The sequence below is a fragment of the Ischnura elegans genome, chromosome 5 (assembly GCF_921293095.1).
Source record: "Ischnura elegans chromosome 5, ioIscEleg1.1, whole genome shotgun sequence".
Taxonomy (NCBI): Eukaryota; Metazoa; Arthropoda; class Insecta; order Odonata; family Coenagrionidae; genus Ischnura; species Ischnura elegans.
This window is the reverse complement of record NC_060250.1, coordinates 61,205,489-61,220,193: the sequence shown is the minus strand read 5'-3', so window position 1 is coordinate 61,220,193 and position 14,705 is coordinate 61,205,489. Positions and strand designations below refer to the sequence as shown.

The 14,705-nt window shown below is 38.6% G+C and overlaps 1 protein-coding gene across 1 annotated transcript in view; it reads left to right on the top strand.

Annotated features, from left to right (window-relative positions):
* Positions 1-13,058, top strand: part of LOC124159704 (transient-receptor-potential-like protein) — an 89,954-nt gene extending 76,896 nt beyond the window's left edge. Inside the window, exons 14-18 of the mRNA XM_046535614.1 lie at positions 880-1,143; positions 2,932-2,979; positions 4,632-4,846; positions 6,845-7,446; positions 9,197-13,058. Coding sequence (XP_046391570.1) covers positions 880-1,143; positions 2,932-2,979; positions 4,632-4,846; positions 6,845-7,446; positions 9,197-9,684 — 1,617 coding nt within the window. The 3' untranslated portion in view covers positions 9,685-13,058. The remainder of the gene's footprint in view (positions 1-879; positions 1,144-2,931; positions 2,980-4,631; positions 4,847-6,844; positions 7,447-9,196) is intronic.
* The last annotated feature ends 1,647 nt before the right edge of the window (positions 13,059-14,705 follow it).

Below are 14,705 nucleotides of genomic sequence, written 5' to 3'. Positions count from 1 at the left end.
CCCTCCTTTTGGGGTTTATAACCCTACCAGCGGCATTGGTTTGCGGTTAATCATGCTTTGTTTGTATGAATTAGCTATGTATATGGATAATTGTTGCTTGAGCTAAAAGTGCAGACTTAAAATTGAATTCCTCATTTTATTCTGAGAATCATCAAATTTTGAAAAAGCTCTATACCATCAATATTAACGCATTTAATGCAGCAACAGTTTCCATGTTGATGTTTATTCTGAAATCAAGATATAAGTTAATATTCATCGTAGAATTTTGTTTAAAAATTGTAAATGCTGCTCAAAAGACAAAGAATTCTATTGTTAGTTTATATTTTTTGATAAAGGAATAAATATTAGAACGTCATTAGTAGGGAAAGGGTTAATTATGTTTAAAATAAATAATCTCCTAGCTCCATTTTTGTTCCTATAAGGTCATGACATTACCTTTTAAAGTACATACTCAGTTCCAATTTTTCTGGCTTGTATTTTGCCTTTTTACAAATGACTTCATGCATCATTTCCATCACCATGGTTGCATTTCTAAGAAGTCCAATTATTTCAAAGAATGGTGCATGGGTATTTCAAAGGTGCATCACTCACCAATGAATAGCCTCCAAATAATGAGGAAAAACTTTTCACTGTATGCTTGACATTTCAAAGCAGTATCAAAGCTCATCAGGGACCTTCTTGTTCATGAATAAAGGGGCTGCTCTGACCCAGACCATAAAGTTTGCATATTCACATGTGCTAAAACTCCTTCTAACAAGTACATATTTTTACCAATAGGCTCAAAATTTAGGATTAAATACAAAATTTACTTTTCTGTATAATTACCTCATGGTGTTGCTTAGCCATTCTTTCTTTAATCAAGATTTTCCATTTTCACAGGACCATGCTGACCAAGAGTGGAAGTTTGCCCGCTCAAAGCTCTGGATGAGTTACTTTGATGAAGGCTGTACGCTGCCACCTCCATTTAATGTCATCATTAGCCCCAAATCCATCCTATACTTCATTCAGGGTCTTGCAAGACTCTTCCAAAAGCTTTACTCAAATCCTCAGAAAATTCAACAGCACCCGGTCAACAAACCAGTTAGGGTTCAAGGTCGACCTAGTAAAGGAGTCTCTTCAGATGGCCCCATACTTACAAATAAGGTGAGTTTTCAGCTTTAAACAATAGATATTCAAATCATGCTTATTATTGTGGTGGGTTCGCGCAGAGGCCCCACTTAACTGCAACCCCAGAAAGGCATTGGGCGCCGAGGACGCGGAGCAGTGAGAGCGACACCGAATCGTGTATAAAAGGCCGTGTCTGGTGGCAGGGGGGGAGTTATTGCTGTTTCAGTGGCGCAGTGAAGGGGGGGTTTTGGGGGATGAGCCCCCCCCCCGGAGCCCAAAGAAATTTTTAAGTTTAATCCATTTTACTGAATGGATTAGTAATACTTATAGAATAGTGTTAGGATTAATCAAATATCTCTCATAAAGCAGTAAAACTAATCATTTTGAACCATTAATCTTAAAATTTTCTGGAGGAGGGCCACTGCAACTCCTGCTCACCCTGGTGGGTATGCAATACCCCTACACCCCAAAGTATTAGTTGCGCCTAAAATCCCCCCTAGCCTTCATTCTTGGCTGCACCCCTGTGCTGTTTAACCACCTAACTGTGCGGTCACTTGTGGGCATTACAATAAAGAGGCCAAACCTGGAAATTGTCGGCATTATAGTTATTTTATGGCAACACCACAATTATGATTTAGATATGGATGAGGATGGAGAAGGTTAGATAGGAGAAGATCAGAAGAAACAAGGTGGTGGGTTAGGAGGGAAATTTATACAGTGCAATAAGTTGAAAGATAATTAGGGATGTAGATCTTACAGTGTAATAAATAGAGGAATGCAAGTTCAAAGGAGATATATTTGAGTTAAACCGAGAGACTGCACACCTTCTTGTGAATATTTTCTGTATTAATGATTAATTCAAGGTGTGTGAATCACAATTTTAACTTTTGTGGTCCATGAGCCCAGCAATATTCTCTTTTGGGAGTACCTGAATCACAGTTTGGATTCAGTGGCTTAGCCAGGAATTTCATTTGGGGGGGGGGGGTCCAAAACCAGGATGGAATTTTTTTTTAAAACAGGGCCCCAAGTAGAGGGTTTTAAACTAATTTTAACACTTTTCATTGTCAAAAAAACTTCATTTGTCAAATGAATCTTTTTTAAATTCATGATTCTTTTATGAAGGAAAGAAATTGTATTTTAATATTTTGGGGGGGTCAGGACCCCTGGACCTTCCCCCTTGCTACACCACTGTTTTGATTAATGGCTATATCATAATTAAATAGAGAGCTGATTTAATTAAATATCTGATATTTTGGTGGATGCTATTTGGCATTAAAATATCAGTATAGACAACCTGCATACCACCCAAGCACTTCCTGCCCACCCACTGAAACATATTTTTGGCTATTTTCCTGAAAACCTTTTCATCTCTGACACTTGCCTTGGCAATATGATACCATAACTCACCCGGTATCCTAAGGAAAAAAATGCCTTCCTTTCGCAATTTACCATGCAAATGAAGCAAAAGTCATGCATTTATGGTGGGTTGCCTACTACACATGTTTTTAAAAATGGTCTCTAGGGGCAATGTAGAATATGATTAAATCCATAAAAAAGATACATGCAACCGGTGTAGATTTCAGCATTCAATCAATTTAATATTTTGATATTCAATTACCTGAAAATGTTGCAGTGTGTAGAGTTGATATGTATTTAGAAACTTGGTGATAATACTCACAAGAGTTTGCAAATTCTGTAATATACTCATGTGAGTTGTGTTATGTTACCAAGAATTGTTCAGACAAAAATTAACCTAAAGAACCTTAAAATTAGAATTTTACCTACAAACACTTCGATCCTAATTTTTTCCTATCTACATTTCAGGATGCTGAGGAGCATTTAGAGAAAACTTTTAGAGAAAACCAGGAAAATGTGAGTACATATATCAGAGTAACAGAAATTTACAAACTCATTCTAAAGGGAATACTTTTTGTCCCTCATTAAAATAAAAAGGAAATTGAAAATTAGAAAGGGAAGGTACGAACATGGCATCCTGGCACATCTGTACCATAAAAAAATCTCCAGTGAATGATTCCAAAGAGAATTGGCATTCCCCATTGAATTCAATGGGTATTAGGACGTCAGGGTCGGTGGCGTGATTTCTCACCAGTTGCCTTTACAGGAGTTCTGTGTAACTAGTTTCCAAACATTCTGTATCCTAAATCATGGAACTGCATCCTGAAGCAGTTACCTCGTGGGCAACTTGTGTGTGATATAACTGCATTTTATAGTACCTGACGATGTAGTCTGATGTCTCACGGTGGTTTAATGCTTCAATGGAAATCTATTTCTAGATCCACCATAATGCCACTGTGCATTGTGCATCACACAGCAACTACTACTGGCTCTTAAGCAAGCAATTACGGCATACCAAATATGGTAATGCCAGGCCCCCATGCAATATGAATGCAAGCTATTATTGTACAACTCTTGACTCCAATTTTGATTTTTACTCTGCAATTTTTCCTTTCAATGCCTCCTTTATTGCCAGGATTATTTTCATATGCACGCATTTACCTACATATTGTAAATTCTAGGTGGAAATTCAAGAAGAAGAATTTATTATTTGGTTGCGTGGCATTTACCAGATGCCAGGCCATTTTCTTTTCTTTGCCCACAACATATTTTCATAGTTAGGAAACTAATATTCCTTGCATCTTATTATTTTATGATTCTTAAATAGTCACCAATATGATTGTAAGGTTCACCATGCATGTGGAATAAATTTTGATTCTTCGTTTTTTTTTGGAGTCTGGTTGACATCATGCGACAACTTGAGTCATTATATGTTAGATGCTAATAGCTGGGTGATATTCATTGCAAAGTTTTTAAGTACATTTATAATTTAAAGTAACAAATGTTGAAAGCATTAAATTTTGAATTTGCGTCGAGAACTTACTATTGTTCTCACATGATTTTAGTGAATTTTGGCATACAGTACACCAATTTCCCCTCTGCTACAGATGTTTATGGTTACTTATTACATTGATCTAGATGCATAACATGAATGGTAAACATACACATAACAATTTTATGGTTACATTGAATAATAACTTTCCCAACTGAGGGGAGATGTATTGGTTTAAGTTCAACTGAATGCAATATCAATATAAAATGTCTCCAAGATCAATAATTCCCTCTGTAGTCAAAATTATTTGTTACGTCATTAGCAAAATCTGTACTGTGAAAGTGTGAAAAAATGTTTGCATTTACCGTCCAAATTAAACATGTATATGACTTGCATGAAAGAAAAACTGTAAGAAATATCAAAATAAGTAGGTAGTATTCAGTCTTTTATTAATACAAATATCTCCATGATTATTATGCATAAATTTGTTGTTCATTCATAAAATTAAGTATTCAATGAATGATTTAAAACAGCTTTGTATTTCTACTTTCATGTATTTTGTTTAACCATTCCAAAATGGTATCTGGGAGACGCTGTGTGACAAATAGCTTTCCAAAATGTGACACGACCGACGGAGGGTTAGTAATGTGGTAAATATTTTTTCTCTGCTGTCCAGAATGAAGTCGGAGATGGAAAAAGGCAAAGCTTGGAGGAGAAGGATGAAAATGGGTTACACTGGCAGGCACCTGTACAGCAGACACCAGCGTCTTATGAAGAGGTTATGTGTCGACTTGTGAGGAGATACATCCACAAGGCCAAGAAGCAAATGCGACAGGATGGTGTGAGTGAGGATGATTTGCTAGAAATACGGCAGGATATTTCTAGCCTAAGGTGAGTGAAATAAAAAAAATGATGTCTTCGTGCCAGACTTGAAAATACTAGCCTAGACAGATTGAGCATGACAGAATCTCCCCTGTAATTAGCCAAAATTTGTCAGCTGGCCATTCCCTAAGCTGTCTTTTTGAATGAGAAACACAGGGATAGCACATACATGTGTGGAATAATTGGAAACCCACAAGTAGGTGGCTATACTTTTTGATTATCTCCAAATTTATTTTTGCCTGGCTGAATGCTATGAGTCATACCTCACTTTCTCAGCTACAAAGATTCTTTCCATCGTTATACTCAATTTTAAAAAATTTCAAATTTCATCTTATATTCAACATGAGAAAAATCAATTTGTTGAGATTTAGTTCCAGCTCCCCCATTTAGATCCTTGCATGAATGCTGTTTAGGTCCAATGGGAGTTGCAAATTCTGAGTTATCACATATTCTCAGTCTTCACTGATTGCTGACAACCTCTTATGCAGAGAGCAAATTTTACTGATGATTTGAGTTCATTAATATATTGTTAAAGTGGGCCTGCATTGCAATTTCCAGATATGGGCAGGGACAGGTAGATGCCCTTAACTCACCGCATATTATGGCACAGATGTCTGAATCTTATATATTCTGGGTAGGGATGGACGGATCCAGGATTTTTTTCGGATCCGGATTCGGATCGGGTCCTTGATTTTCGGAGCCGGATCTTTCAGATTGGATATTTTCGGATCCAAATACATTTTCAAATTCCTGACCCTGAGATTCCCCCGACGATTGTTCAATCTCTTGGGAAGAGTCACACTATGTGCCAGTTGTATTTTGCCTTTTTTATTTTCCACGGCTCTAGTTCGCCTACGTAACCTCTGCGAGAGCTTTCAAACAAAACGGTTCATGAGCAGGACAAGAATCGCATGCGACGGCGCAATCGAAGATAGATTTGCAACTCTTTCCATTGCATTCACTGAAGCTATTATTTAAAATTTCGGATCCAGATTCGATGTCTTCCGCGACTTTGGATGCGATGTATCCGATGAAGGGCAATATCCGCGGATATTTGGATCCAATCCGACCATCCCTAATTCTGGGTAAAGGCGCCTCTGCCTTCCCCTGGGCTCTATTGGACTTCAAGGATTTGTATTCTGGGATGACCATGGGGAACCCAGGAATATAAGATAGTCCTTTGCTCTAACCATTCGGTTACCATACATTCACCAGGATTATGTAAAAATACCAAATCACTCTAGCATAGCTGAAGCAATCAAATAGGGTATTCTAGCCCATCAATCTCCAAATCTATTTATTCCAGGACTTTATACCCAAGTGAAAAAAATTCAATTGACCAAAATGAATGGATACACATAAATGGTGAGGAAACTTGTAAAATTGTGAACAACTCCTAATGGGCACATGGGGAAAGGCCAAACACAGAATTTTTTCAATAAACTGTGATTTTAAGTCAGAGTTAACCCCCCTTCCCAAACATAATGACATGGTTATTACTATAAAATTCATTCCCTATCAAGGATATTATCCCTTGATTCTCAAATCAGTCTTTATAATGATTGTCCCATCCCATCTTGCCCTTCATGGGACATTCACTTAGAGGTGGAAGCAATGTGAAAAACCAAAGGAGAGACTTGGTTTTTCACATGCTTCCTCCTTGGATCCTTTTAAGATATATTTTCTTTTTGAGTGTGTCAAGAGGTGTGCCTACCCTTCAAGATGTACTACCGCAGAAGTTGTATGACCTCAAGTAACAAACAGTGATGAGAAAACGACGCAAAGGACGCATTGGATGCAAATGAAAGTAGCAATTTAGGGTTTGGGGAGCATGAGATGTACCTATGTACCAACTTTAGTCATAATCCTTGCAGCCGTATGGAAACATATAGCAAACAGACAAACAGACATCCTCTTTTGTGTATAAATATAGATTAAGGAGTTATAATTCCTGCCCTTTTCCAACCTTTACCATGATATCATCCATTTCTATATTTTATCACCAAGGTATGAGCTACGGGAAGATCGAAAAAGAGAGACTGCGAGGGCCGCCAGTCAAGTGGAGTCCATCAAGAGAGACATGCTCCAGGCTTTGAGAGGCATCATCCCTTCGAGCTCCACATCGCTGCACATTGTGCAGCCGCCTGCCTCTGCCCAGCCCCAGCACCAGCACCCATCGCAGTCGCAACAACAACAACAACAACAACAGCAGCAATCGTCCCACCAGCCCACCATCATCCAGTCGTCCCAGTCCTCCTCACCCCACCCTTGGCAGCACCCACACTCCTCGTCGTCCTCGACCCAAGGCCACCAACCGCACCACCTCCAGCAGCCGTACCCAGCTCCCCACCCCCTATCCCACAAACACTCGCAGTCCGTGCCGACCAGCACGGCATCTTCCCTCGCCCCTCCTGCCCACCTCCAGCAGGCCACGCACCTCAACGCCCCACCATTCCTCAACGCCATCCCCCAGCAGAGATCGGTGGACCTTGGGATTCTTGGCTCAGAGAGCACCAGGGCCAGCCAAGTGAGGGCTGCCGACGGCCCCAACTTTGGGAGCCACTACGGGAGCAGCACAGCCACGGCCAGCAGGTTTTCCTATTCTCATGGTGAGATGATGTGACCGGTGTTCTGGATTTCTCACTCTCACTTACTCACTCACACACGTAGGTTTGGACCAAGAGGTTAGGGGCGAATTGGGAGGGATGGGGAATCCCCCTAACCGAACCAACGGGGATTCGGGGATTTTGGAAATTTGGGATTTTCAAGACTCAAAAACGGCTGTGTTAGGCTAATTCTTTGATAAAAAAAAGACATTACTATGCATGTGTGGTAGATTGTTTTATTAGTACCATAGCATGTAAATAGTCCCTAAAATTAAAACAAATTTGTATTTTAATTCATTATAGTTGGTAAATTTACTGGAAAGTATAACTAAACACTTTTTTACAAAGTGGTAACCTTCAAAAATTTCGATTTTATCTATGTAGTATATGTTTCGAAGGGCTATAACCCCTCCCCCCCAATGGATTGACCACTGCTCGCTCACTGGTTGTCTCTGAAACTTGATTTTGGATTGGTGAGGGAACAGCTCATTCTAGAATAAACCATAAACCTCTGAATTTCACACGTTCAGGTTAGGGTACCAGCTCCCTTCTCTGGCCCACCTTGAATAGTAAGGATATTTTTTGGGAGTGCTTCCACCCAAGATATTCTATTACACAGTTGTAGGCCCAATCAAAACCCAAAGGACTTACTGCTAGTAATACTAACTCAACTGAGTTCACTCATAGTCGATAAAATGAATGGCAAGAGATGAAGGAGGGAGGATAGAGATTTCCATTTTCTCAGCCCACTGAAGATCATTGAGTTTATGTTTTGGCATGATTTGTACTATGATTTAATATCAATGTATCATTGAAATTAAATGAAGATATCTTATACATGATACACATATCATAATAAAAGGGCATTGTAATCACAGCTTGAAATATGGTCGTGGAGCATTTTTTTCAAAAAGCTCCAATGAGGCTAGATATTTTTTCCAATGAAGCTGAATTATTTTACAAAATTATAAATGGTGGATAAGTTTTGTCTTCCCTGCCTTGTCTTCTAGAGAAATTGGCTAAGTGGAGATTTAGAGCTAATTATTGTTCCACCGAAACTCATCGTAAACGTGTATGAAAGATTATTAATGCAGGTTGGGAAATAAAAGGAACATCATAAATTCAATACATACTAAATAGGTAAGAGTCTGATTTATGTGGGAGATGTATGTGGATATTATGCAAAGTTTAAGCAAAAGCAAACATGCGACACCAGGATTTCATAATGTGTGAAATTCAATTCTTCATCAATGCATTGATTGTTGTGGTCAATTTTCATCAATTCACCGGTAAAAATATTAATGACTCTTTTGTCAGTAGTTCTAGAGTTTGGTAGTAATTTTGAAATAGTAAAAGACAACAGTACATTTATATTGTAAAATTAATGAAAGTTATGATTAAGCCTTATTACCAGTAAGAAACTTAGCATGATAATATGCATGACAATAAATTGCATGGACATAATAAGTAGCTAATAGCAAATCATAATGATATGCAACTAGAAACTACTATATGTTAGAAAGGCTGAAATTTATAATGCATACATATTTTAACTAATTTCTTGAAACAATAATGCATAAACATGATAAATGTTTGACTCTTGTTTTAGCAATCAACATTTCACAGCATCAAAGTCAATTAACTGCATTTAGCGCTCATCATGGCAAACTAATTTGATCTCGTACAACTTTTCAATAAAAGACAAAGCTTGTGAAATGATAGTGCACCTGAATGATTTTCAAAACCTTTGTAGGAAACCTCTCTGCGTCGCCTTCCACAGCCACCACAGCGTCGCTGGGAGGGAGCCATGTGTTCCTGCCTCGCCAGTCCTCCTACCCGACCCCTTCGACCACCGCCGTGGGGCACCAGCACCCACGGCAGCCAGACGTGCAGCAGCAGACCTCCTCCCATGCCCCTTCCCAGTGGGACCTCGAGCAGATCAAGAGCGAGCTCATCGCGAGCCTCCAGGCCGAGCTGAGGGAGGCGCTCAGGGAGCTGGTGTCCACGGCGTCCATCATGGTGCCCAGCCAACCGACGGCGCCTCCGTCCATCGTCCCACCGACCATGATGCCCCAAGGGGGTCCACCTACGCAGCAGCCTCCGCTGCACAGCGGTACGGCTGTGCCCCAGCCTTCTGTGGCATCAGCTCCACCCCCAGCCTCCAGTTCCACCGCCCCTGGCCCAGTGCTGCCTCCTGGAGGGACTCATCTATACCAAACCCACCTCTACACTCAGCTGTGAAAGGGTGAATAGAGTCGATGGGAGGTTTATTGTTGTTGCTCTCCGACAGGAGTATGTACCTGCTCTGGGAGTTATAGGTACGATTGAGCAAGTGTGAGTGCCCGCACGTAGTAGGAGAGGGAGGTCATACCGTAAAGTCTCATGTGCTCATCCGCACCTCTCTGGGAGTAACGGGTGCAATTAAGCAAGCATGCTAGCAAGCTCATGATACGTATGGGAGTACACACTATATTCTCATGTGCATATTTGAGGCAACTTGTTCCCCAGTTTAGCACAGTGTTTCTTCTGTTGTTCTAACACAGCAACATTGCTGCTAGTTGAGAAAAGGTGTCTCCTTTATTCTCAAATTGATGTCATTCAGCTTATCTCAATCAGGAAAATATTTTCAATATGAAAGGCCTATTGCTTTGACAATACACATCCACCAAATCAGGAAATAATGCCAGCAAGTACCAAATTTTCAATGAATTTCCTAAGGGTCGTCGTTTGATGATTATTTTTAAATTTTTTTATCAGTCTTAAATTGATATACTCAGCAAAACCCAACCAAATTTTAACACGTCACAAAAAATTGACTATGTCTAAGGTCCTGCCTGAGTTCTCATCCATTAGGTACAGTATCATTGCTGTCTGTGTATCATAACAGTCAAATAAGCGCTTCATGCACCCAAATTAACTGAAATCAAAGATTACATCAAACGTCTAAGGGCTCTTCATTTTTACTATAACTTTTTGAATATTGAATAGGCAGCAGAAATGCTTCTGGGTAAATAAAGTGTGTATTGTGGCTCCTGGTTGGATAAAATCAAGAAATATGTATTGCCTCAAGCACATCCAATTCAACTGGGTCCTTTCCGAATACTCTTCACAATTTCAACAAAGCTAGAATCATTTCATAACTTTGTGAAGAAGGTTCATACCTAATAATTTTTAATTGAGAGAAAATGTTTTGAATGGAAAGATCATCAGCATTACATATGTTTGGCTATTGTTCATATCCACTTTTTAAATTAATATGCTACTATGCTTTCAAGTAACCTTTTTTTATTACAAATAAGTAGAAAAATGCATCCTGAATATTTATACAATAAGAAGCTTTATCATTTTTTAAATTATTTAGTCCAAACATTCCTAAAACTTTCTTCATTGTGAAAGCTTATTTCTCTTAGTCTTCTGAATTTATTAACCTAACAAGCTTCATTTTTTTCAATGGCTCTTTCACGTTCTCTGAAGTTTTTTTCTGATATTGAAGAATTCCACATCATTGCTGAACTACAACATCTTGTTGCAATAGCCATAACTTTGTTAGGTGGAGAATATTCCTATGGGTCAATCCCTACTTTCTGTCACTGTACGAAATTAACATATCTTAGCCATGCAGTTTAGAATATCAGGAATTAGTTAATACTTTGAGTAAAATTTCATATTTGGGATGTATTTATTTCACCCAATGATAAGCCTTATACAAAATATTTGTGCAGCTGTGTTAAGCAGGGAATAAGAGTTACCGAATGTCTGTGTGTGTGAATTGTGCCATGATACAACTCCTAACACTTTAAGGCCAATAATTGCCTAAAACTGCCATTATACCATGTTACAAAAAACTCACATGTGCAATTTATATGCATAGGAAATGTTATGTAGAAATTTTATTCATTTCTAAATAGGTGCTACGGGGCTGTGACACAAAGGGGATTACTTGAACGAACACCAAGACAACTCATCTGTCTCACATCATAGGACTTGAAATGATGCAAGATGAGCTGTCTTGAGATGTTAAACGATTTAAAAGAACTGCTTTATTGATTAGGGGAGCTAAAATTATGGCTTGTATCCTCTTACATCTTTTATGGGGAAAATACCAATCAACAACAATATTGTGTGCGAAAATATGTATTCATACCCCCTCAATTGAAAATACATTATAACTCATTGTCAGTTTGTTATTGTTAGGTACCTAAAATATCTTTGTAGGTCCCATCATTGAGGGGCCAATCCATTTTAAGAAACTTAAGCTCCCCTAACCATTCAGTTCCACTAGAGATGGGTCTGTAAGTCATAGGGGTTGTCAGAGAAAAGCAGAAACGTCACAAACCACTCACGAATGGTTTACTGTGGGGGTTTTAATGTTATGCAATGGAGTTACACACACCACATGCATAATGCTTGTTTTGATGAGTCTAGAAGCTAGGAATTGGCTCTGCTACCACAATATTTGTGGATTTCAATAGTGTGATAATAAGAAGGTTTTGCTTGCATTGTATGTCTGGTATAATACCATGTAGTTAACATTGCAATAGGCTATACATTATGATTTAACAATGTACAGCCACTGTAATTGTTTCACAGATTTAAATATCTTTGAATTAAATTAGCATCAAAAATGAATTACTCGTATAGAAGAGAAGAAGCTTCAGTTCAATTTATCATCAACGCCAAACAATTTTTCCTATAGGAATAAAATTTTAGTCCAAAGACAGTGAAAGGAAGGTTCATTACCAGGATTCCAATGGCCCCTTTTAAAAAAGAACCGTTATTATTTGGGATGGCAGAAAGGCACAGCAATAATAGGTATAAGGGCAAATAACATACTATTGCTTACTCAAAGCTTATTTCATTTTGGCCTTTTAAGTTTTCAATGCCTTGCATAAAATAAAATGAACATTTTTTGAGTTTCCAGAATTTTTGAAAGCTCATTTTCTAACCACAGCAGCAGAGTACACAAGTAAACAATTCTGAGCTCCAGATAGACATGCACCGAAACGATCGTCATGTCGTTCCTTGGAATCGCAAAGAGAAGCTGATTTATGGTTAAAATTGAAGCATCTTAAATTGGATGCATTATACCTATGTTAATGGCTTTCGGGGTAAACCATGTCAAGATTTAAAAATGGCCTATGTTTCCTTTCCTACGCCATAGACCTCATCAGGGCTAATGACTGTGTTGCCACAAAACGTTGGCCATTTTAAAATCTTGATACGGGTAATCCCCAAAGCCATTAATATTGATGAACATGGACCGCTAAAGTTTTAGTAATTTGAAAATACATTATGATAACCATTTTATTTTTACTCAAAAGCTGTTGAGTTCCATGAAAAAACCCAGGATTTATGATAAAAATTAATGTTTAGAACTGAGATGGAACGATAGAATATTGCTTAAATAATCAGCAGTACATTATAGTTAAATCTCATTACTATCGGTGATAAGAACTATGGGTTTTTTACTAACTGAAGATGAACTCAGATAATCTCATTGACCCTTTTGCTGCGGCCCACCCTACGGAAACCTACCCTCCACATATGGCGAAAGCGCTGAGCGCATGGTAGGGAGGATGTAAAGGTACGTTCACAGCAGCAAAAGGGTTAAGTAACATCCATTAGAAAAAATAAATAACTGCTCAAAACATAATACGTATGTAACAGGAAACAATGTGTCCATCCTTCCAATGTGTCCATTTTTTAATCCAATTTTTAAACAATTTTAGACCAATTTAGTTTTCAAGTCAAAAAAGTACATAAATGGACTTGATTTCTGGGAGAAATTAATAAGTGATGGCCAGGATTGAATGAGTTTACGGCATATAGCTAGGAGTGGCAGGAAAGGATGGATGTAAGGGAGTTACACTGCTTACATATTGATAAAAAGAATTCCATTTTCAACAAAAAACTTCAAATTAAGTATTTGTGCTACATGAATAGCATTGAAGAAAAGGTTCCAAATCTGTCCCTAGACAATGGACTGGAGCAAGGTCTTGTACTGAAAGAGTTTTGAGTTGTTTCCCTTGGTGGTTTCAATCGGGGTGATTCATTTTGGGAGATTTAGCTAAGTGACTTGTTTTGACAAATTTGTGGGCGCTCATTTGGAAGGGCAGAACTTAATCACTGATTTCAGAATCTAACATAAAAGTTTGAGGCACACAATATCTACACAATGATTTTCTAAGGTTCAATAAATGATTTTTGCCTGGAACAAGGGCCTATAGTGACCAGGGTGCAGGGGGTGAGTTACAAGGGGTTCTAGTCCCCTTAAAAAATTTAGGAGGATATAGTTTTCATTGTATCACCTCCAAATGAAACCTCTTCCCAGATAAACCCCACCTAAATTTTTTGCTAAGGCCTTGGTAAGAAAGTTCACTTTGTATTGTACCCCCAAAAATTTTGGAAGGGGGTTTGAATACTTCATCCTCACTTAGAATGACTTTCAATTGCAGCAACCAAGGATTGGCAGGGATACTAGAGCCCACTGAAATTTCCAGTGAAACTGATGTCAAACAATACACAGCAAACATCTTTCCAGTAAAACAATGACAGCATATGCAGAAAAAAAACGGAAAGGAGAAATGCTCTTTCCTCACTTTAGTGCTTCAGCCCCCCCCCCCAGATTTTTTCCCACCAGGTTTGGTTTTTTGCTTACCACCCACCCATGGGCATACCCAGTAGGGGGCACGGGGGAAAACTGCCCCCCCCCCCCTAGAAGCAAAAATAAATTTAGTTCAAAACAAAATTTATGAACAAATTTTCCTAGAAAAATGATATTAGTATAAGACATGTAACTAAAATAAAAATCATTATTTTCTCAAGCAAATAATTATAAAAACTAATAAATTGCTGTCATAATTTCCTTAAAATTTTGGTTTCATTAACCTTTTCTGAGCAAAAAAGTTACAACTTGAACGATCACAGCTAGTTTTGTCCCCTAGTTTTGATTCTGGGTTTGCCCATCGATACAGCTGCTAAGGACTGCCCCTGAGTTAGTGGTGGCACGGCAACTCTTCTGTGGCTCCATATTCTGATATCGTTTAATCATTTCCGTTAATTACAGATGGTGAATTTAACTTCCAGCAATGAGCAAATGCAATAAATAGCTGACTTTTTTAATGGTTTATTGATGCATGAAAATTGACAACAAAATATAAGCAACCCACATAACTCCCAAACATCCACGTGGAAAATTTCTGGCTACATACCCATCTGCAGGGGTGGATCCAGGATTTCTTTCTGGGGGGCACAGGCAAGGC